General features: G+C 45.6%; 1 protein-coding gene across 1 annotated transcript in view; it reads right to left on the bottom strand.

Annotated features, from left to right (window-relative positions):
* Positions 1-14913: 14913 nt before the first annotated feature.
* Cdc16 (cell division cycle protein 16) overlaps positions 14914-25632 on the bottom strand; it is a 56803-nt gene continuing 46084 nt past the window's right edge. Inside the window, exons 15-17 of the mRNA XM_075693640.1 lie at positions 18661-18796; positions 17829-17919; positions 14914-15086 (exon numbers count right to left, since the gene is read on the bottom strand). Coding sequence (XP_075549755.1) covers positions 14965-15086; positions 17829-17919; positions 18661-18796 — 349 coding nt within the window. The 3' untranslated portion in view covers positions 14914-14964. The remainder of the gene's footprint in view (positions 15087-17828; positions 17920-18660; positions 18797-25632) is intronic.

The raw sequence follows: 25632 nt of genomic DNA, 5'->3' as shown, positions 1-25632 counted from the left end.
TTGCCTCTGAGTAACAGAAAGGGATATCAAAGGCTATGCTTTAGCAGGCTGTATGCGCCGGAAGTAAACGCGTAGCAAACATGTCATGTCACGGCTACTATGTTTTCGACACCACCTATTTTCACACCTTCTGTCATTTTGATGGCTATTGCATTTAATTGCATCGGTTTTGCATAGAAAAGATTGTCATAGCAGCACTCTTTTCGACATTACGTAATTTCTTTATGCGGTTTACCATTCCATGATCTTACGAAAACGGCAAAACTCAAGCGCTATAGCAAGAACTATCCTAAATTCGCTTCAACCTACCCCTTTTCGCGTAAATTATAGTTCTTCCTTTCTTGCTGACCTCCTATAGGGAGTGATAATTTTAAGTTTTCTCGTATCTTTAAATATCGCTTCTGGCAGATAGCATTACTCTTGTCCTTGAGCTGGATTATTCGAAGAATTGGAAATTACTAGCACGAGAACTTGAAACACTTATTCAACTAATTTACAAAAACGCGCTGATTAACTTTTTAATAAATTAATTTACGGCCCTTATTGTAATTTACAAATTGTAGCCGGTGCGTTAGCAAGACCGGCAGTTTAAATCTCCAGGATGACACCAGACTCGAGGTTGTTTCCCAAAGTGTGGGACGAAATACATGGACATTCCAGTTGCAAGCTTTAGTGCTTTAATGCATAAAAGAGCGTTTTGTTAAAAAAGGTAAGTGGAACAACACAGTACATTTTTACGGCGGTTGTGATGGCGCGTATTGCCAAACTCGTGTCATTCTGTAAAGTCATTCCAAGTGGATACGCCTTGCGAATTCACCAGCCACAATTCGCAAATTGCAATATGTGCCGCAGTCTAGGTAGGAAGGAAAAACTTTATTGCTCTATTTACAGCTTTCAGCGGCTAACAGAGGTCTTCATGTTTTACTGAAGTCTCCGTCGTCTTGAGTGGTCGGCGCCCCTATTCCAGAGCACCGCTGAGCCTGGCCACTTTGAGAGCGTGTTGCACCAATTCTTTTTGGACTGTGAACACGCCGCTGGTGAGCAGGCCCTCCCACTGTTCCGCACTGGGTTTTTTTTTTCTTTGTGGAAAGAGAAGTTATTTCTGCACTCCCATGTGATGTGATATAGTGTTGGGATGGCCCCACACCATGGGCATGTGTCCCTGCATGTATTGACTGGGAAACATTTTATGTAGGATGTGTAGATTGGAGAATGTTCCTGTATGCAGCCTTCGCCAGCCGACTGCTTCGTGTTGTGTTAAAGATGGGTGAGGTGGTGGATATATTATCCTTTTGCCTCTGTGATGGTTTAGTATTTCCGCATACGTTCGTTCCACCGTCATAGCGGTATCCAGGTGCATTGACTGTCCCACTCGATATGTGAGCTCGCGAGCTAGACTGTCGGCCCTCTGGTTACCCTCTATTCCGGTGTGACCCGGCACCCAGAAAATCGTATGCAGTATCTTTTCGTCTAATTACGAAGTTAATTAGTTAATTTCTTAATTATTTGTTTATGCCTTTCTATTTCTCGTGCAAATAAAGGCAGCCTTTCTGATCTGTCTGCAACAGGCAATTTTTAAAAATTCCGGAAAACTAAAAAAAAAATTTCCTTGTATATCGTGCGCATAGCGTTACTGTCGCGTCCGCCTATCTGTCAGCGCAGACGGACATAGCGGTTAAGAATCAGCGGCACTATTGACCCTTTTCGCTGAGCAGTTTCTTCCAGAGAAACGAGATGGCGCTTTCGACGGCGCACCGCACGTGGTCTCAGCGACAGGGCATGAATACGAAACCATTACCGCTTCCATCTTGCTTCTGTGCGATCGTCTGTCGGAAATGCAACTGAGCTTCCGCTAACGCACTGGGCTCCAGTTATTCTGGATTGAACCATGTGTATTGAAGACGTGTGCAGTAGTTGGCTGCAAACATAGTGACTGGCACGTTAAGGAATCGAAAGAATCTGTGCGGCCAAGTTCACGGACCGCTGCTGCAACTGTCCGTACGTGTACCGACATTTCGAGATGTAAGGCTTTCGCCGAGGATTCAGAAATTTGCTCATCCGCCAGCGTTGTATCGCTAACTTACAAAGAAAGGTGTTTCAGCCCCGGAACGTCGGCAAGAGTGAGTACCGCTCGTTAAACAATTACACGCCGCCCATCCAGCACTTTTCTTAGGATAGAGGCGGTTCTTCGCCGAGCCCACACTGGCCAGCTTGTCACCAGCAAGGCTACACCCCATAAGCCCGCACTCATGCCCGAGCCGTAAGTACCCGGCATACCCAGCCAGAGGTACAGCCGAACACCTTCTGTGGAGCTTCTCGGCCTTTGACACGATCCGAGAAAGGCCACGACACTTCCAGGGCGGGAAACGATCTGACACCCTGCAGGAGTGGCTCGACCCACACATCGGGCCCAAGGACTCACTCCAGCTTTGGCGCACTTTGTTGGACTTTTTTCAGGGAAAAGGAAGAACCTGGCCGCCTCTTCGCACAGCCGACCTCGGGACCACTCCGCCTCGAGGAAGAAGAGAGTACCTGTCCCCCATAGAGCACCCCATTTCTGTTTCGCCTATTAAATGGAGAAATAAAGAAATTCAAAAAAAAAATGAACGATTACAAAGGGAGTAGCGCCACGTCCTCTCATAGTAAGTTTCATGCACAGTATCAACGCACACCCACCCCAACTGGCACGGAATCTTACGCCCACTCTATCGTCAACGTGTCATTGGGTGAATGGACGCATACTTGAATATAGGTACACCATATACGCACAGTTAATGACGGGCCACACCGATAGCGCATGAATGGTCGAAGCTGAATGTTTCGTGTCGGTTCACACGAGTAATCGAGTTACTAGCGATAATACATCTTTGCTACAAGGTAGTACAACGTACAAAAATGCTGCATTTCAAGCATTGCGCGCAGCAAGAACAAATCTATCGGAACTGAACACAACCCTGAGCCATTATGCAGAAATAATCAGATTGTGGACCGCACTGAGGAAGTCAGAAATGCTACAAACCGCTGCTTCAAAATGTTTGCCAAATAAAGAACGAAGAGCAAAGCACATTAATACTGATTCAATGAATGAGTGGAAAGTCTGGACGGCTTGCAATACACATATCTAAGCTCCGCTTTTAGAACAATCACCATATGCACTGCTCGCGCCGTTTAGACTTAGCTTAATCAGCTCCGAAAGCATTTTTGCATGTTCTCTGATGACGTGGCCAAAGTTTCGTGTCAGTCACCGTCTACAATATCTCCCGAAAGAGAGGTTTGCTAAGCCGCACCGGTGTCATACAAACCCATTGCAAACACGGAGGCAAGGGACGCAGTTGAGGCAAGCAATGGACGCGTCACCACGTGATCAAACATGGCAGCGCCTCCTCTGTCACCGCGAAAAAGGTCAATAAAGAGAGCTAGAGTGTTGTAAAACGAAGACCAGTAGACGGGCACTATGTTTCCTTCATATGCGATTTAAATCCGATGGAGCAAGCGCCATAAAGCTGACATTTGCTGAAATACCATAAGCTATGGTTCAAATAGTGGTGCAAGCAAAAATAAAAGGTGAAAGTGAAAGTTGGTTGTCAGAAATACGTGAGAAGAAGAAGGCCGCACCTAGAATATTTTGTAACGTACCACATAAAATTATTAGGCAGGAAGTCAACAACAATACAACAACATATACTAGACGAAGATGGAAACGGACTGGAACTAGATGCGGCAATAAATTACAGCCGAATCTGTCCAAGGCAACAACGAGGTTGTACTTAATGAAAAAAAGAGCATGGAAGAGACCCAGGTGGAAAAGGAGCTGGTGCTGACAAATTTCAACTGGAAGAAAGCCGAAGAGAAAATTCCTAAGCGCACAGCCACAGGGCTAGACGATGTTTCCGTTAGGTTGATTAATGAACTAGGACCAAAAAGCAATGAAGCTCTGGTGAAATCAATGGAAACAACTTTAAAAGATAGACGAATACCAGACAGTTGGCAACAAAGTAGAATGAATTTAATTTATAAAGGTAAGGGGGAGAAAGATAGAATTCACTCGTATAAACCCTTGACCATTACATCGGTAATATACAGGCTAGCAATGCAGGCAATCAAATTAAAGCTTCAAGCATGGGCAGAGAATAATGGCATTTTGGGAGAACTTCGGAATAGCTTCAGAATAGGTAGGTGTTTAGATGATAACTTATTTATTCTTATAGTGTATTGAAATATTAAAAGTAGAAAACAGACCGTTATATTTGGCCTTCTTAGACATTACAGGAGCCTATCACAACGTAGACTGCAATATTTTGTGGGATATTCTGAAAGGGGAAGGTTTAGGTGATGATTGTCTACAGCTTTTGAGAAAGGTTTACCTAGAAAATACCGTTTGCATTGTATTGGAAGGAATGAGGAGCGAGGAGAAAGTTCATATCAACAAGGGACTGAGGCAGGAGTGCCCTTTATCCCCGCTGCTGTTTATGATGTACATGGCGGGGATAGAGATCTAGGGCGCTAGAAGGAAGTAATATCGGGTTTAATCTCTCATACAAACAGGCGGGTACAGTATAGTAGAACAGCAGCTTCCAGGTTTATGTTATGCGGTCGACATTGTGTTGCTAGCTAACAAGCAAAGTGATTTGCAACGCCTGGGGACAGGAAGGCAACAATTTAGGTTTGAAATTTAGTGTTAGAGAATGAGGTGTTATGGTATTTAATGAAAAAAGTGAACAGACAGTGACGATACAGGGCCAGGAAATACCTCGGGTAACAGAATATAAATATCTTGGTATATGGATAAACGAAGGCAATAGATATATGGAAACTCAGGAAAAAACAATAACAGTGAAGGGGAAGAGAAATGCAGCCATAATGAAGCATAGAGCGCTATGGGGATACAATAGGTACGAGGTGCTCCGAGGTATGTGGGTGTAATAGTTCCACGACTTACTTTTGGAAATGCGGTTGTTTGCTTTAAATCAGGGGTATAATCAGGAATCGATGGGAAGCAAAGGTAAGTGGGACGCCTCGCATTGGGCACTCACGGGAAGACTACAAATGAAGTTGTGCAGGGTGATATGGGCTGGGCTAGTTTTGAAGTGAGCTAGGGAAGCTCGCAGTAAAATTGAGTATGAAGGGCGACTGAGGAATATGGAAGAAAGTAAATGGGCTGGGAGAGTGTTCAGGTCTTTGTACAGGAAAAAACATTGATTCATAGTGGAGGAAAAGAACTGGGAAACTTACCAGCAAGTATGCGGCCTGTAGGGTGGGCAACACAGCAACAAAGAACGTCAAGCGGAAGGTCAGAGAGGCTGAAATAATCTCATGGGTGGCAGCAATGGAAAAGAAACCTGCCATGAGTAATTACTTAAGAGGAAAAAACGAAATCAGGAAAGGAACAATTTATGATAACTCAAAGGGAAGCTCATTACTTTTCGAAGCGAGATCGGGATGCCTTACAACACGCACCTATAAAGCGAGATATAAGAAGGAAAAACAAGCATGTCCTTGCTGCGGTAAATCTAGGGAAACTATGGAGCATGTTTTATTAGAGGGTGAAGACGTCTGCCCAGCGGTCGATTTAGGCACCACTGGCCTCCTTGAAGCCCTTGGATTCAGCGAGAGCAGTGGAAAAGTAAACATGTCCGCTATATAGGGATTAGTAAGAGGCGATGGGAGGATTGGTGGAAGAAAAGTAGGGAAACGACAAAAGACGGAGACGTACAAAAGCACAGTTCGCAATAGGGGATCAGAAAATTTGGGTGTGGTAGTTCATAGTGTTTTTTTTTATTGTTTAACCTAGGTAGGACATTAGGCAGTATAATAAGAGCTTGGTGGCGCAACCCATCGCCCCGTTCCAAAGGGGACGCTCATAACACCCATCCATCCGCTAGCTGAAAACCAAGAAATTACTCTTTCTCGCAAAAAATAAATAAATGTGACCAGAAGCGCATAAAAATACAATTTTAGGCAATACAATATTGTATACAAGCAAAACAACTCTCACCAGCTGCCCGGCCTTTTTGGTTACATGACGATACACAGATTGATTGGACTGTTTCACCGTCAAGCGACGCCCCATGTCATTCTTGCACCCCCTTTCATAGCCAAATTTTAAAAAAAAATGTTGCTCCTTGTTTATTAGGTATAAACATGGTCGTTTCTGTCAATGTGACGAAGGATATGCTCATTCCCACCACAATCGAAAGACAACGTTCCGAGCGGTAGACAGATTTTCATGTTACATGACATGCAAAAGGTTCTGGAAAGTTTCATTCCTCCGGCTTAGCTCATTTACACCTCAAGGTGTATAACGTACTGCAAAATTAGTTCCACGCTGAAGTTGCGCGTAGTTATAGAAGTCCACATACACATACGGGACCTACTGAGGATGCCGCGTGCGACTGTAATTACCTTCTGAATGCCAAGCTCATTCACTGTAGTTATTACTCCGCACGCACCAGGAAGGCTCTGGAGCAGCGTATTCGTACAATGAAGGGAAACAACGTGATGTTTCTATCTTTTCGTTCTCGGACGTACAATGTCCGGGTTGACGAAACACTGCGTGCATTACAAGTATATACTCAAAGACACATTTACTGTAGACTTCCGCGGTGGCAAAATTGTCGCCATTTCACAACAGAGTTTGCAATAAGCAACACGTCAGTTCCGGGATGCTTCCCTAAGGAGCGTTGACTTTGCATTTTCTGAATATATTAATATTATTTTTCTTTTTTTGCTCTAAATGAAAATCCCGACTCTCTAAGCACTAGAAAGCCTCAGAGCGTCGAGAACATTTTACTACATACAGGTTTTCCTTAATTCGACTCTTGCGGGACCACAAGATTTGGTCGAATTATCCGAGAGAGAGGGATGGGGGGGATACAAGAAAGGCAGGGACGTTAACCAGTCAAGGGTCTGGTTGACTACCCTACGCTGAGGGAAGGGAGAAGGGTAAGAGAGAGAGGGTATAGAGACGTGCACGGACAGTACTTGAGTCATCATCTCGGGCAAACCAGACGTTCTGAGAAAGCACAAAAGTAAAGTTAGGATTAAGAAATGGTGGTAAAGTGATTTAATTCAAATCTCTTTCTATTTTTTTTATATTGCTTGAAACAGTCTGCAACGCCTTGCTTCTTTCTGTTGAAGAGCGAATCAACTAACATACGGCGAAGATCGTCGACATGTTTAAACGCAGTCTTAGCGTTGGACTGTCACGTTGCTGACAGTGTCGTCGTCAAACCTGACTGGCCGACAAACCTGACTGACAAGAAGCTCAACAGAGGCAAAAAAATAGCACCGCAAAAAAAAATAGCACCGTTTGCCGAATTTCTCGTGTTCTCAAGGTTTCAGTAACCGCGACACCATACGCAGGCGCCGGTTGAAGTCAACGGGGGTTCAATTAACCAAACCTGTATGCTTTCTTTTCTGCGTTTTAAATAAACTAGTTTTATTTGCATAGCAATGCATGGTTTCCTACGGGGACATTGCAGTGTGTTCCAGTTATGCTAAAAGTAAAATTAATAACCGAAGTCGAAGTAAAGGGAATCCACTTATTACTTCATCCTACGAACCAGGGTCCCCATTGACATAAGTTTTTTGCACTATACAACTGTTCGTAAGAGTAGACTTCAGCCAATCCAGTGACGTTTGACATCTTAGAGAAGGCGGCCTGCCATTTGCAAGGCGCATACTACGAACGAAAATTACCCATGAGGCGGGCGCGTCATGAACTCTGCGGTGGGAACAATTCTCGTGCGCTTTTCAAAACTATACTTTCCGTGAAAAAAAACACTTAGGAGGAACTGTGTGCCAGTGCTGTCGGTGCGTGACGGCGAACACGTCATCTACATGTGCAGGGAAACCAACAAGTCAGCGGCTGTTCGCGCGGTTGAAAGAGGACGAGCAGTGCGACCTATACTACGCCGATGCACCGAACTTGCGGCAGCCGACTCGTTGCGTCTATGATCGAGTGCCGGACTCCGCCCCGGCTACATCGGCAGGCTGCGATCCTACGGTCTCTGGCTGGTCTTCAACGTAGCTGTAGTGTCAGGTTTTGTGTCGGCCACGTACCGAAAGCTCTGGCGTCCCGGTCCGTACCCGGGTCTTCAATGCTACCGAGAGTCGGCCGGGGACGCCGGCCAGACATGCGGTTCCGGCACCTTTCCTGATGCAGTACTGGGCCTGTGTCCCAGGACGCTTGCGGAGAAAAACCGCGCACTTCCCGATTGCTTCCCAGGGTGCTCCTAGCTGAGCCAGTCCGCAGGCTGTAACGTGTCTGCCGGAACTACGACCTCGTATAGTTGAGCGTGCTGAAGTGCGTGTCCTGGACATGTTACGCGTGCACTGAAAACTGCTCTAGTAGATCATGATCGCCCAGCCACGAGACGCCTAGACTCGGGGATTTTACGGGCCATGAACTTTATCGGCGACACCGCACGGCCACGAATTTCATACAGCTGAATAACCGTGTATATATGCAATTGCAATATTTTGTAATGTTTGAGTCTTTGTTCAGCAACATAGTGTCTTCACCTTCGTTCACTGCGTCTTCTGTAGTCCGAGGCCTCGTTCGCTCACACGATTCCCATTACACATGCCGATATGTTGGCTTGTTCCGTTCCTGCGATCCTGGCGGCTTCTACACGTACGCGAGCGCAGCTACAAGAAATGCGCGCCGGACCCTGGTTTTTTTCCCCCATCACATACATGGCCACATATAACAAGACGCCAGCGTTTTGTTGTGTTACGACGTAGGGTCCGGCGTTTCGAGACCACCTTTAGTAGCATATTAAATTATGGGGTTTTACGTGCCAAACCCACTTTCTGGTTATGAGGCACGCCGTAGTGGAGGACTCCGGAAATTTGGACCACCTGGGGTTCTTTAACGTGCACCTAAATCTAAATACACGGGTGTTTTCGCATTTCGCCCCCATCAAAATGCGGCCGCCGTGGCCGGGATTCGATCCCGCGACCTCGTGCTCAGCAGCCTAACACCATAGCCACTGAGCAACCACGGCGGGTTAGTAGCATATTGAAATACTTTGTTTTGCAATCTTCACACATGATAAATGTATTGCCATAAACTGCTGGTCCCCGCTGCACAGGCGCCGTCAGTCTACGCATGCGCGTACCTCATTCGTCCTTCTCTCCCTCTCCCCCCCTCGCTTACTTTTCGTTCTGATAAAAGCCCAAGCCAGACAATAAACGCTCTTTGTGCCCTGGCCACTCTGTACGTGTATTTCCGGGCACGGCCCAGCCGTGGGGCGGCTTGTAACGTATTATTTTTGATCTCTTTGACGCCTCCACTTAACGTGCGAAAAGCGTGTGACAGGGCTACGAGTTCGAAAGTATGGGAACTGCATACTGCCCAAATTCCAAAGCAAACGCCAATATTTACTGACGTCGCGTAAGTTCACTTAAGTGACGCAAGTTTAGGGAAAAGTATGGGCGCAAAATACTCGAACGAGAGCGGCGGGTACCTACCGGTCCGACGGTCCAAATAAGCACGACAAGCGTTCCTCGGCCTCGTGCTCGGATTTCTTCAGGTGTGGACTATTTGAAGAGGAAGCCTGCGCTCCTAAGCCATGTCGAAATCTCGGTGAGCACAAGTGCGTGACCATCAGTGGCGGGCACAAACTTCAAGCAACAGCAGTGCGAGCGCTACAATTCCCGACGGAACGGGTCGCACGCATGCAAATGCTGGCGTAAGAGCTGTGGAAACAAGGCAACACCTCCTAGATAGCAGGAGGCATGCGCGCTTTGAGCAATGACGTCACGCACAGTGGCAACTGAAGTCCATTAAGAACACTTTCTCGTGAAAAGATTTGCAGTTTCGCCAGAATCATTGACTGTGATAGGAAATTATTAGAGAGCTCTATGCAGTAAATTAGTGGTTTTATTAGCATAAACCGTGCAAACATTATTTATAAACCGTGTAAACATTCGCTTACTAAATACATTTACAAGCACGGTGCCCCGCGCGCACAGGCATACATGAACACATCTCACTCGATGACCGTGGACACTCGCTTTCAGAACTTCGAGCGATGAAGAGCGGCGAGCGAATTCCCCTTCGTGCTGCCTCTCGCTTCAACGTGAACCAGGCGCACCAGAACAAACCGCACACGAAGCCATCAGCTATCTCGTGTGGGCTAGCCTTAGAGCCTACCGCAGGTTACTTCCAAGACAGGATGCGCGGCCGGAGCAGTACAGTTCTAGGGGCCATAGTACAGAAACGGAGCCGCGCTGTTTACCCTGCCCCTCTCCCTAAAACACTTACAACATAAGCAGCGGGGCCAGGATCTTATCACGCTCAAATGCATGTAAAATTCAGAAACGCTTTTCTGAGCCCTGGACCGATTTTAATGAAATTTGTTGCATTTGAGAGAAAGCTAAATTCTAGTTACTGTTGGCAGCGGAATTTCCATTTAGGGCCTGAATTTTGCTAAAAAATTTTCAAAAATTCGAAAGAAATAGATGCACGAACTTTATAAATTATAGCTCTGCATCAAGAACGGATATCGCCATTCTGTAAACGGCATCCATTAGGTCATTCAAAGTGGACAAATTCTATATGACAATTTAAATCTTACGTGAATTATTTATGTTGTGTACAAGGGTTCTGCAAAAGCTTTATTTCCATATTATTGAATCTTTTTAGATTTATGTGTAACATATCAATTTTGCCTGCTTTAGATGTACTATCAGGTGCAATTCACATAATTGCGATATCATCTTTCCTTGCTGAGGTAGAGTGTTGTAAGGTTGACAGTTTTGCTTTCTGAAATTTTTAGAATTTTCCAATCTTTAATAAAAAATTGACGATCTAAATCAAGAATTTGAAGCCAACAGTCACTATACTTCAAGTTTTTCTTTTAAATGCAACAAATCTCGTCAAATTTGGTGCAGTGCCCCTTTCTGAGAAAAACGAATTCCCCTTTTACATGTATTTAGATAGGAGCACCCGAGCTAGAGCTTCCCTTAATACTGAACCTCACAGCGATGCAGACAGCGGACAGTGTTGGTCACAAGCTTTCTTTCGCGAGCACCATGGTTTGCCCTTGTTGTGCTGTGGGCTCGCTCTTGGCACCAGCGCTCCTCAACGGACCAGAGCCATGTGCACTCTACTGTATGATGTCGTGCTACTTGGAGCGAAATTTCCACTGTCAAGCCCGCCATGACGAAACCAGTGATGTCAAAATCACCACAGCTCACTCGGGAACAACCCCATTAGATTCCATGGCAGCCGGACAAGGCAGCATGACATCATGGATCGAAGTGCACAGGCCCTGTGCTCTTTTCAGAGCGGGCGAAAGGAAACATCTGCTGTTTCGCTGGCATGCCAGGTGTTGTGTAAGACGAGAGGGCATCGCCGCATCGGTGGCATGCGGTGCTGGCACCACAGGCTGTTGCTCCTTGCTGGCTCGGGCAGCACCTACCGTTACGGTATATTGCTCGCAGTGCAAAACTCGAAGGATCACTCGGCACCACTTAATTGGACATTATTGCTTTCACATTCACAACTCATGAGGAGTGCTTAGGTGTTCTCGGATTTCGTATGAAACATTATGGTTTGGGCTTTGGGCGGACGTGTGAGGGGACCTGGCAGCTTTCTGACAAAATATCATGTCGGAGGTTCATGCACCCACACGTACTGCAGTTTTTTTTTTACAACTCCTGTATATATAGCTTACTGTAAACTTGTGCAGTCTTGTCGCTTGATTGTAGAGGCCATCGAAATGCAGCATGATGACTTAGTCTGTCAGAGTGCACCGTCTATTTCGCTTACAAGCAATGAATTGAGATATACTGAGGGAGTGTAGCACAGTCCTAGATTAATCATGCTTTCTCCATGAGACATGAAATTATAACTCTGTCTGTGGATTTTTTTCTTTCCATCTGGATATTTATATGTAAGCATTTTTTGCATTAAAGTTCAGTTGAAGTTGCTGCTTGTGTTTTGCATTTCCTTGTTCCTGTGTCTCCATTAATTTTGCACTACCTGCCACCATGTATCAATGCAAGTCTGAAATTGGCAGAGGAGGTAATAATTTATTAATGTATTTATTTAGAGAATACTGCAGGCCAAGCAGGCCCATGCAGGAGGAGCTACAATACAAAATAAGGGAATCCAAGCAGGACAGTGATTACACACACACAAAAAGAAAGGTTCAAGTACAAGAATGTCATTGTTTGAATGCAAAGACTATGAATGGAAAACAAAATGATCTAGTTCTTTCGCGAAATCCAGGGACAGAAAAATGCTTTGGGGAAGACAATTCCATTCTGACACTGTTCGTGGCGAAAAACTATACTTACATAAATTTGTTCTAGCAAACAACAGCGCTAAATGCTGCGCAAGTAATGCTGAAACCACTGCAGTTATGCCAGATTTTCAAAAGTAAAATTATGTCATAAGGTAAGCAGTCCAGTTTTAAACAAATTCCAAGTCACTCATGACATGAGTTGGTGTTCCTGTCATGCTATTTCCCTAAAGCATGAACTGCTTCCTCTTACTAAAGAAAAAAAAAATAGCGTGGGCTAAACTACAGTATCAACATAATATGCACCTTTCTTGGTTTGGTAAAGAATGGTTGTGGATCCTAGAAGTGTTCTGTAGCAAACACTTATTGCTCTTGCAATGTGTGTATCGTATGGGTCTGTCTGTCAATGTATTTTGCATAAATATGTTATTTCATTAGTCCAAGAAAATAGCACGTAACGATGTGTACAGTCGAACCCACAACGTTCAAGTACCACTTATAACCGATAATTGTTATACCCGGGTTACATGAGAAAATCAAAATAGGGGGATGGCGCAGCTGATATGAGAAAACTATATAGGCAGGGAGGCCAGTGCCCCTCCCCACCACCTTCCTGCGCCTGGCTGCTCATTGTGTCCCCTCATTTAACTGCTTCCTGGGTGCTCCGATCATGTGTAACAAGCCACGGCTGTCGGCATTAAAGAATGGCACTGCTATAACAACTGCAAAGAGGTGTCATGGGTGGCAAGCAATATGCGAGCACCACCAAGGCATCACTCTGGTGGCCCCAAAAGGGGCCCTTTAGAAATTGTGAGAAGGCTGCAACGGCAGCCTGTAAGCTTGAGAAATCCAGAAGAAACACTGCGGAGAGATCGCCACAGGCATCTCACCACGTACTACTCACTTGCACGAGAAAAGCCTATGTCTCTCAGCCATGCATGCTTTGCGCGAAGCTTGACGACATCCTTCTCCAAGGCATCCAAGCGCTCCATGTAGTGCAGCAGAAGGTTCCTCGCAAAAACGAAGTCCCGGAGGGACTGAATCATGCCGGACCTCCTGTAAGGACAACGTTGAGGTAGCCTGCCCTACCGCATCATTGCTGCCGTTGTCGCTGTCGCTATCTCATACAAGCATGTTTGTGAAGATCGCAAACTGTTCCTTCCTAATGCAAATATCTCATGCAAGCACGTTTGTGAAGACCGCCTCATTGGTTAGAAGCACTTAGTTTCCAAATATATAGCCATGCGCTTTCTTTTCACTGGCAACATCGTGCATTGCCGATGATCAGTGGGCAGATCAGCTATCTTCCGTTTCAGCGGTGAGTCGAGCAAAGTTGAGAAACTGTGTGGCCAGGTACGACTTCAACACAACCAACAGAAACGAACGCGAACGATTAGCTGTTCGCAGAACTGCGCTGAATGAGGAGTCAGCGAGCAATCTGCTTGCGGCGCAGTTGGTGCGGTCCATTTGTGTTTTGGTGGCATAGAGCTATGGTCGCAGCCTATTCATGGTCTGAGGGGTGGAAGGGCGATTGGAGAGAGCCGCGCGGAGATGGCTGGAGAATGAGCGCGCGGCAGCTGTTGGAGCAGCAGGGCATCGTGCATCGGCTCGAATTTTTAGTTTTCTTTTTTTCTTTTCAAGGATTTCGCATTTCACTGCCTTTTGGCTCGGACACCCAGCAGCCAGACTTCATCGTTATAACCGATAATGCGGCATCGGCGCATTGTAGTAAGTGTGCTACTTTACCATGGAAAACATACAAAAGTCGACGGTGCAGCAGCTTCTCACTGTTATAACTGATATATTGTTAAAACCAGTATCGTTATAAGTGGGTTCGACCGTATAAGTATGGGCACACACCCCGTGGCAATGAGTATGTGTGTGTCTAATAATCCGTAGGCGCCTGTGGCAAGGCAAGCACAACGTGCATTGCTAGAATGTTCTGTAAGCAAACTGAGAGAGCACGACCACACTTGAGCTGACCTTCACAATATACAAGTGCGACCTCAAAGTGCAAGAGGAACCCGGCCTTTGAACCAAAGCAACGTCTCAAGAGCCGAGCTATGATTTCATGGCTAATTTTGCAGTTCTACCCATTCTTTTGAGGCACATAGCTTTCAGTTTGTGCAGATGTCAGATACAATGTCTATCCAAACCATGGTTTCTTTCTATTCACTGGCTGCTTATTTAGGACAGCACTATCTTCGAGATTGGCACACAAGAACAACCAGACACCCCACAAAAACCAGTTTGACTCACACAGGAATGCTCCGGATGAAACACTGTGTGGTTTTTTTTTCTCTCAAACCTACAGAGTAGATTATCAGGGATGCTGTAATGAAGGTCTCCCAGTTTAGTCTGGCTGCTTTGGGTTTCTTTATGTGCTCCAAAAGCATGGCACATGAGTGCTTTTGCATTCCGTCCACACCGGAATGCAGCAGCTGCTACTGTTCAGGAATTGAAACCTTTTTGTCAACGCAGAATTATAGAAAGCCAACTAGATTTTAAATATAAAGACTAAGTACACTCCACATTTCAATGTGTTACGCATTCGGGATGCTGAAAATGTACTTTGACACATGATGACTGCCGTTTTGGAACAAAAGTGCACCAATAGAGGCCTATTGCACTTTGTCGGTGGACAGGAAAGAAAACACAATGACAACTTGACTAAATTAGCTTTATGTACAGATGTCGACAACCACTCATCCTAATTTATGCTATCAATGTCATATTCCTGAGACTGACACGAAGTATTTGTCACATCCATGTCCAGTGCAGAGCTTCGCGGGCTGTCGCTTGAGGAGTACTCGGGCAATACTTCAGGCACACCTGTGGCATCAAAATTACACATCATGCATTAAAAAATATCTGTAAATGTCCTTGTGACAGAGGACATACCCTAAGACTTTCAGATGCTACACACACCTTCTCCCTCTGCCCAGAAATGATCGCCATATAATGCCTAATTCATGGTACATTTGGCTGGTCCCTGCTGCCCTCCGACTGATTGCAACCATGCAGACCCGGTCTAACGCAGAGTCAGAGAAAGTGTGTTCAAGCTAAACATGCAGCCACTCGCCAGAGCAATTGGAGGCCAAAAAAGGAAACACGTCGATGCTTCTTTTCTAAATAAACAAGGCACGCTGAGGCGCCCACCACCTACTGTCAAGGCAGACACCACAGCAACAACAGAAACTGCAAGAGCCGTGTGACCGGAACTCTGCCACATCTTGGTCGCGCTTGGAAGGTTGAAGGTAAGAGCCCTATCAAGCGCTCTAATCTTGGAGCACGGTGCTATGAAAGAATAAGCTGAATGTGTTCCGAGCACTTGATTTATAATGTGTGCTGTCTGAATGCTCTGGAGAGTTCGAAAACGACCAGCCAAATGTACCACCAGAGAGACTGCTAGTGCCGTTATTACGGACACTTATTACAGTGGCAAAGTATAAAGCATGCATGCAAATGTTTTCACGCATGGTACATCTCGAGGTGATCACAGAGGGACTTTAAAAACTAGCTCACATTACGTTGATGAGGCACTGCAGCACTTCTTCGGCACGGCAAGAACACATTCATAATCTGTAGACAATGCTGCCCCGAACATGCGTGTCAAACATTATTCTGCTGCCATGCACTAGAAATCCCCCAATTTCGCACTATAGAGTAGACTGCTTGCTCTCTCCTGCGACTTTCGAGACTCCTTTCCTTTTGCCACCGTCAACGACATCATGGCGAGCGCGACAGCCTGTATATGCCAGGTGACTGATTGTTCACAATTATGAATCACTCCCGTTCCATGCACACCCCTCCAATCTTCTGCCATTTAGCTGTGCCAGGTGCCGACCTTGAAGGGCTACCAAAAGTGCACCACCGAAACCAATAAAAAAGGAGTGCAGGGCATTTTTATCACCTCCACTCAGAGGAACAGATGAATTAAAGGGGCACCAGGCAATCTAAGGATTGCGCTTAGCGTATTTACACGGTTGTAAGTCGACCACTTTTTTAAATTTGAAATTCTGAAATGGGGGGTCGACTTACAATCGAAACGAAAACATGGCACCGCCAAAAAAGCGAGACCAAGGAGAGCTACAACGTAGTTACAATTTTATGTTTGCTCTATGGCCCTACCTGTAGCTTTTTGCTATCCCACGTGTATGTTCACTTTTCGGAAGGGTTTTTCAACATTTCTGAGAGTTTTACAGTGCACACAACACTCATGCGGGGGTCTCAGTAGTTGATGGAAGCGCCTGTTCCATTTGCGGCGGCACCCTCAGAACGGCGGCGCTTGCGGGCAGTGTCGGTAGTTCATGGAAGAGCAGATACCGCTCGCGGGTTTCTCTTTCCCTGTTGCGCTTAGCTATCTCTATAGTTTGACGAAAGGCATTGGTTTGACGCGTTCCACTTGACTGCCGGCTACGTGCTACTTCTATGCTTCCTCGGTCGTCATGAGGGCTCCAGGCCCACTAATCCTTCGGCACTCGTTCACAGCAGCATTCAAGAGGGCTGCCATCCTTTACGCCGAAGAAACAAATCCCTGCGCAGTGGGCTGCAAGTCTGATGTTTCTGAACGAGTGGTGCGAGAGTGACGACTGCAGTGAAGCGAAATTTTCACCTGTGACGGCAAGTGAGAAATTTCCCACGTGCCGAAGACTGGACGCTTTTTGGAGCTGTAGGATAAGCTTGCGGCGTACGTCGCTGAAGTGCGACATGGTCATGAAACAAGCCCGGATCTTCGCGTTTTAAGGACCTGCCGTGAGTACAATGAGTGGCTGGCGGCAGAAGACCGCGAAATTACGCCAACAGGACCTGTCAAAAGAGCCTCCCTGATGGCTGCGTGTGGTTTGGCGCATTCAGCAAGGGGCGGTCGTTTCGGCATTCCGCGTGGTGCATTCGGCGTGCGGTCGCTTGCCAAATGTGAAATTTCGCTGGACGACGACATGCTGTGGGACCATAGCAAGGATGACGATGGCAGCACTAGTGAAGACGACTAGTCCAGTGATCATGTCAGCTACTAATAAATTTTCATTATCAAATGCGCCCTCGGGTATGCTCTTTTTTTTTTCCTGTCACACGATATGGGGGGAGGTCGACTTACAGTCGTGTAAATACAGTATATGTTAGAAAAAGGTTAGGCATGCGAAAGCCGATACATGAAGAGGGAAACAGACAACACAAACGCAGCTTCCTTCTTTTTGTATTCGTGTGCGCACACTCAATATTTTTCTAATGCGGACCAACTAGCTCAACTTCCTGTTGTTCTAAGCTTAATATTGCCGTACATATTAGATTTTTGCCAAGCATTTGTTGGGGAACGTACTATTTGTTGAGAGGCATCCCACTGGACTAGCGTGTTGCTCAGGTTTCAGGAAAAGGCCTTCAGGCTGCTTTAACGACTGAACGTTGGGTGTGTACTGAGCTCACTTGCTGGAGAGCCGTCACGTATGGTGGCATTGGGGCAGAGCACCACCTGGCACACTCGCTGCCCTTACGTCCTCAATGAAAATGGTGGGGGCTCGGCAGACCCCTTCTATGTAAACTGGAAGAAAGCATGAGTACGCTTCATTCGCATACCTTTGCAAGGCTGTAGATCGCTCATCTGCTGCTCTATCGCTTGAGAGAGCATCGTGGTTGAAAACGCATCATCCCTCTGCAGACCTAAGGCCTGAAAATGAAAAAAAAAAAAAAATCTTAAGAAAATTATTACTTCATTGCTTTTCTCCTGCTTGAATCCCTTGCTCGTTGCCTAATGATGCTGCTAATTTCCATTCTATAGGATGCAATTTTATTACAGCATGTGTTTGCGTTTATCAAGCACATTGTGTATTTCATTCTGTATTTCATGCTCCTTTAATCTGAGATTGCACTTTCATTACTTAATGTCCTACAAAAGCTTGTAAAGCTGGTACAATAATTATTTAAATAATTACAATAAAGATTATCACCTGAGCCTATCCTATGTCTCCTGCAGGACAAAAGCCTTTTCCAGCGATCTTCAATTACCCCCCACTCACACCAGCTGATCCTAAGTTATGCTTGCAAATTTTCTAATTTTATCATGCCACCTAATTCTCTGGCGTCTTCAACTACACTTCCTTTCTCTTGGCAGTCGTTCTGTAAATCTAATGGTCCGCCGGTCATCTGCCCTACGCATTACATCGCTTGTCTGGCTCTATTTCTTCCTCTTAATCTTAACTAGAATATCGGCTACCCCCATTTTTTTCTCTCATTTATTCTGCTGTATTGCCATCTCTTAACATCACACCTATAATTTTTTTGTTCATTGTTTTTTGTGCAGTTCTCAAATTCTGCTCGAACTTGTTTGTTAACCTCTGCCCCTTATGTTCCATATGCTCCAGTCATAGTAACGTGCAACATTTTCACATGTGTCAACACAATGCCATACCTTGTGAAAGTAGTCGACTGCGTGAGACCAGTGACGCATTAGGCTGTGGACAAACCCAATGGCAGAAAGCGTTGAGGCATTCTTTGGATAAAGGACCAGGGCCTGCTGGTGATACTCCAGGGCTCTGTTGTACTTCCTGCGTTTAATTAAAATGTCCCTAATTTCAAACACCTTGAAAAACAACACAAAAGAGAGAAAAGCAAGATCTAAACACACTCTAAATGAAGACGTGGACCAAATCACAGGACTGCTGCTATTGGCACGCATCAGGCCACTATCCTTCCTGGCTCACCTTTGCATGTTTTCCCTTGCACCCAGAGAAAACGGTGCGCGATCTTATCACACTTGTACTTTATATGAAACCTAGGATTCGTCCGGCACATGTCGTCACGAGCTGATGGAGGAACGATAAGACCTTTTCAATATGGGCCTAGTGGCTGTTTTGATTCTGCATGCCACACCAATAGGGCTTTGCGTTTGCGGAAAGTGTCTTGCGCTGGCAGCGCCACTACGGCGTCAAAGAAAAGCCATTAGAAATAGTTCAATAAAATATACCATTTGATGATAGGAATAGTAATTTTGCCTTGCGTGTATTCGCGTTTAATTACAATTTAGAGGTTATTCTGTAAGCAGCAAACAATTAGTTGCGCTTAGTTTTGAGCAAACCAACTTTACGTGCCTCCTTTATCAGCCAAGCTTGGCCGTGTTAGGCCTACGAACCCTAAAATCGACAATCGCATTCGGAATTGGTGGTGTCTTATGAATTGATCTTCATAACACACGCTAGTTGAGAGAAAGCGATAACCACAGTCACTTCTAGCTTGCGAACTTAATGCGTTACCACGAATTGAATGCACTTTGGTGCTAAGTTAGAGCCGTCGCTTCAATGGGTGCCGCCATGTTTGCTAACGCAAAGCTTTTGGTACGACTATTTGGGCTCCCGCTAAATCGGTGAAATAGCGTTCCGCATGCGCAGTAGCTTTGGCGCTATTTCTTTGGGGCCCCTATTCTAAAACTCTTTAATGAGATTCTACTGTACTCTCTTTGAGAGGTCTCCCAGTGATGCAGACTACAGCTAACTGGCCTGCTTGAAGTGTTAATTGCAAGCGTAATAAATGCTTTCAACTCGTACACATGGTTGTTGTCCATTGTTTATTTGAGCTTGTACCAGACCACGGTTGATGGGCACCAACTGTGGCGTGCGGTGTGCTGAAGCGTAGCGCTGTTGAAACACCCCTTATTTCTACAGTGTCTGTGCTGAAAGAAAAAAGAACCCTAAATCGTGGTAAAGAAAAAAAGGATTGTGAACTTTCTTCGCATCGCCAGCCTTGCACGCTTCCCTCTTGTCCCCTTTCCACCCCTCTGAAACAATAGTCAACTGCATCTCCTGTGCCGACAGGCGCCTGCAAGAGCCCATGTTCTTTGACATACTTCAGTTTCACAGCTCTGCACGAGAGGTGATCAAGTGGCAGTCACGTTACCTAGTGGCACTGCAATCGCGTCTTTCTTCACCAATGGCACTTCTGCTTTCACTTCAGGATTCATTTCAGCGGTGGCGTTCTGTCCACCGCTACTGTTGTCGTGTTGTTGGCGTAGTGTGATGTGCGGTGGTTTTTTTTTCAGGTGTAACGCTTCACACAGAAGCATTTATGCATGTCATAACAGCAAGAAGCAAGAAGTCCTACTTTTCTCCCTACCATCATAATGATGATGGCGGTACGTCGCCACCTCACCAGAGAGCTTTAAAAATGGGAACACATGCAACGTCGAAAAGACAAATGCCTCACATACTTCAGTTCAAATTTAAGTTCAAGTTCAAATTATGTGACCATCATTTAGAGTAGCACTATATTTTGAAATAGACTAGAATGTCATTGTTGATAACAAAGAAGCATTCATATTTTGCAGAAAATGAACGTAGGTTCCTGGTGCAATTAATTCCATGACTTTGTTTTGGTTTTCGCGAGCCCATCTCGAAGGCAAGAAATGTGATGTGAAGGCGACATTCCCAAAAGAACATGCTTTATTTAGTGTCAGCAAGCACTCAGGCGGAAGCTTAATTGTAGTGAATGCAACTGATCAGGTTCAAAGCATGCAGCTGTGTTGGGAAGAACCAAGCTAAAAAAAAAAAATTCTCTTTTTGCAGGAACTTGCTGCAAAAAAAAGGGCCTTCATAATATCCACAAAAAACTATTTCAAGTAGTTGTACTACCGTCACAAGCATTGAGATCATCCTTGAAAAAGCAGACAGCTTGAAAACAAGCATAGGCAAGAAGGCCAAGGTAACACAGCGGCATATGTATAAGATAACGAGATATTTGTCACAAAAGGAATGAAGGGTGGTTAGCTTACTAGCAGAGTGGTATACAATTGAACCTCACAATAACAAAATTGGTGGAGAATGCGAAAAAATTCCCTTGCCCGAGAATTTCATCGTTGCGAAATGAGACAGCACAGATGGGGTAATGCATCGCAGAACGAAACTTCACTGTGAAAATTCTGTTGGCTTATTTTGGCAAGCATGCGAGGATATAGAAACGTATGGATGACAGCACAAAGTGTGCAGCTTGCGTCGATCAGCAGTGGCAGCGCTACCGTGGAGCAGTATTCTCGGTCAATTGCTTTCTGAGATACGATCGCTTTGCTGCGAGGTATTGCATAACTTGGCACTGGATGCTCCACGCATGCAGCAGCATTTCTCCAGTGCATGCTGCCACCAGGACGTGCCGACGCATCCGGTGCCGAGTGCGAAAGTGATCGTATCTCGTACATCTGACGACAGTCTATCTATATTACGGCCCCTTCGCGTGAATCTACGTCCGGTGCCCAATCTGTATGCAATGCCTTCTGGGCAGCACCGAAACCAACGTTCTTGAAGCGAGGAATGTGTATTCCTGGAACGTAGCTCAATCACAGCCCGATGCGTGGCACTCCATGCTGCGACCGCCATCTCAAGCGCCACAAACAATTCCACGTCGGTGGGATGTGTATTTCCTTGGCTTTGGTGCATTTTTCTCACCGAGGCGCACATTATGCACTGCACTAGGTGTGCAAGAACCATCGTCACATGTCGGTAGCAATATGCTGCCACTTCAAACGGGCAATCAACAAACAAGATGCGCAGCCATGATGCATTTCCGGTGCGATCGCTTGCCGCGCTTGGTTGTTTTTGTAAACAAAAATGTCAGTGCCGACGTAAGTGTAATGTGGTAGTATTTTGCGCAATTTTATTGCAAAGCAGTCGCATTTGAGCACATCTGGAGCCTGCTAGCCTTCCACGAGTAGGTAATGTGCGGGGTTATGCTCCGGCAAATTTCGTTGATGCAGGTTTGTAGTACAGCAACATTTCGTTGTCAAGAGATACGAAATGCATTGAATCCTATAGGTGCTCGTTGGGGATAGGAAAATATTTCGTTGTCGTATGAATTTTCTAGTCGCGGGGTTTTGTTATCGCGGGTTTCCGCTGTAGTATTAGTGCACCTTACAAGTGTGAGCATACGTTGTGCATGATGCATACTTAATACCGCCGCTTCTGCACAGGTGCTTGTTTGATAAGCAGCCCCAAAAAACACTGAACAGAGCACTCTGGCCCTTCTAATTTTCGTGAGTGAGTTGGTTGGAAAGCAGAATAATAGCACACGACCACACACTTGGGTCATAGTTTCACCCTAAAGTACTAGCTAGCCGTGTCTTTACACTTTTTTTCGAGGGTGTTGCTATGGGAAACAACCGATAGAGAAGTCCTTGGCATACAGTGGTGCGTGGGCAGCTAAAATACAGTCACAAAAGAGCAAACGGTACGAGCCACTTGGGGAAAATGACCCACCACAGCGATCATATCGCAGAAGCCGACGATGCACGGTGCCTGAAGAACTACGATACTGTAGCGCCGATAAATACACAGACACAGTAAAATTCTTGTTACCAAACCATAGCTGGTTTGTTATAAAGCTATAAGTGCATAGCTAAACTGCATTTATGAGCAAACAAGTGGTAGAGGCCGGCTCGTGCAAACAACCCAGCGTAGCAGGAGCAGACGATGCGCAGCATGCGACGAAAGACTTGACTGTAGCGCCGTCATTTCCAGCCGCAGCTGCTGCAGCTATGCCTGCCATTGGCCGCACTTAGGGGGCTGTGAAACTCAAGTATGTCTAAGAACGTTGCGTGAGAGCAGCTGCTGGCACGGTCGACTCATGTTTCAGGGAGGTGAAAGAGAGACGGGAGCGAAGTACACAAAGCCGGCTACGCAGTCAAGGTGCACAGTGTGCACAGCACGCAGGCAGGATGTGGCTCAGAATGTCTTATTCTTTTCCACAGTTTAGCGTTCCCTTTCCCTTCAGCACGGGAACCCAGTAGCCAGATTTAATTGTTGTAACCAATAATGGGGAATGGGAACATTGTACAGTAGACTGCCGTTAATTTGACTTGGGTTAATTCAATCACAACCAAAGGTCCTGGCTGGCATTCATGCATTTCTATGGGCACCAAATCTCATTATTTCGATCCTAAGATTAACCATCATTGGATAATTACAACGTAACCAGTCAGCGTGACCACACCTGACGCCTAGTGACCCCAATAGCGACCCCTTTACAAGTAGCATCTGTCTCCGCAGATCTTATGGGACAGTGAATGCAGTGAACGCATGTTATATGCCACCAAAGAAAGCCTATGTTAGGCCGGCCCCAGGATTATTTTCAAGTAATAACGGTAGCTCACAATGTCTGATTACAGTACTTACCCAATTCCATAGGTGCTTGTATGCTTTGCCGCATAATATGGCTGTATTGTAGCGAAATTGACTTTAGAAAACCGGCCGCCACTGTGCAACACACAGACCAATGCCCATATTTCTTGCTAAAATATTGGGTGCGTGTTAGTTTTCTACTCTGTTCAGGAGCTTTAATGTTATCTCTATGTTTATGTTTTACTTTGGACACATAGAAAGCGTGCACATTTTCGAATCGTGGCTTGTTAGAATAGGGCTGTGTTGCGTGACGTCATGAACTGTGGGGCCACCACAATATTGACTGCTTCGAAACAGCCAGAAACCTCATTGGATGTCTTGTTCTGCACACCCTGTTACCAAAGAGCACAGCAAGGGCATTTCTGTTGAATCATGCGCACAATTTTTTTCACTTGTGTGATAAAAGCAGCACAAACCGAAGAATGCTCATCACCTAGACAAGGATGTGAAAACACTATATCATGTTTTTTGCACATAAAACCCACACCAAATGTGCAAAAAGATTAACAGTAAATTTAGGGTGCGGGTTATATGCAAATGTCGCCTTAAGGTGTCGCTTCACGGCAATGTGGCACACGCTACTGTTAAGCCGTACCTCAAGGCAAAGCTTTCCACCATTCAATGTTTCGTTATCTGCGAGGGAACTCAGCCTTCTCCCCACCCCTCTGTGTTGAAGCTGCCTTCTGTCCTTCATCATGGTCGCCTATTCTCTTCTTTTTAACGAGTCATTTTGCATTTAGTAGTTAGCGAACAGTGCACGTGGTGCTGGCATACTCATACATCACCCGTTCCTGCAGCGCTTCCTTGGTCCGCACGAAACCCTTCGCGATACAGCAGACGGCCAAGCCACCGTTCGGATTACCAGCTCCGCCATTTTGCTCCGTTGCCATTGCCCATGCGAAGGCTGCTCTGACTGTGGTAATCCTCCGTTGTGTGAATGCTAGCTGCACAGTGATCTGATTCACATCCACAGTGTGAATTTAGCTCTAGCAGCATTGCCAAAGTGGGGCAGGGTACAGGAGGGGTATCCAGCCACTGGGCCAAGATATGATGCGGACAGGTCATGCATTCATGAATGAGATACTTTTCGCAATGATTTGAGTGTTGTGGTATGCAGTTATTTCCGTGAGTTATACACTGTCATTTTTTTTTTTTTCATTTTTCTTTTTCCGGAGTGCGTGTCGTATGCAGTGGCAGGTTATACCCCGAATAATATGGTAAGCAGCTCCTACAATCGCTTCTGTTGCTTGCCATACACAAAAGCATGGGTTCAGAGACTGCCTTCCGTTACACCGAAAAAGCTGCCGAGCTATTTTGTCACCAGTTAGTGCTGCCATATTGTTAAGCAATTCAATTGCGATATTAAAAAATTAATATAATAATTTTCTACCACGCCGAACGACAATCTTCGACAATGAACGACAATCTCATGGGCATCATCAAGGAGTGTGCAATAGAAGTCGGTGGTAACTCCGTTAGACAGGATCCCAGTAAGCTATCGCAGGAGACAAAAGATCTGATCAAGAAAGGCCAATGTAATAAAGCCTCTAACCCTACAGCTAGAATGGAACTGGCAGAACTTTCCAAGTTAATCAACAAGCATAAGACAGCTGACATAAGGAAGTATAATATGGATAGAATTGAACATGCTCTCAGGAACGGACGAAGCCTAAAAGCAGTGAAGAAGAAACTAGGAATTGGCAAGAACCAGATGTATGCATTAAGAGACAAAGCCGGCAATATCATTACTAATATGGATGAGATAGTTCAAGTGGCTGAGGAGTTCTATAGAGATTTATACAGTACCAGTGGCACCCACGACGATAATGGAAGAGAGAATAGTCTAGAGGAATTCGAAATCCCACAGGTAATGCCGGAAGAAGTAAAGAAAGCCTTGGGAGATATGCAAAGGGGGACGGCAGCTGGGGAGGATCAGGTAACAGCAGATTTGTTGAAGGATGGTGGGCAGATTGTTCTACAGAAACTGGCAACCCTGTACACGCAATGCCTTATGACTTCAAGTGTACCGGAATCTTGGAAAAACGCTAACATAATCCTAATCCATAAGAAAGGGGACGCCAAGGACTTGAAAAATTATAGACCGATCAGCTTACTGTCCGTTGCCTACAAAGTACTTACTAAGGTAATTGCAAATAGAATCAGGAACACCTTAGACTTCCGTCAACCAAAGGACCAGGCAGTATTCCGTAAAGGATACTCAACAA

This window comes from Dermacentor variabilis, chromosome 5 (assembly GCF_050947875.1).
Source record: "Dermacentor variabilis isolate Ectoservices chromosome 5, ASM5094787v1, whole genome shotgun sequence".
Classification (NCBI taxonomy): Eukaryota; Metazoa; Arthropoda; class Arachnida; order Ixodida; family Ixodidae; genus Dermacentor; species Dermacentor variabilis.
Note: the sequence above shows the minus strand (reverse complement) of the source record. Positions and strands in the feature narration are given on the sequence as shown.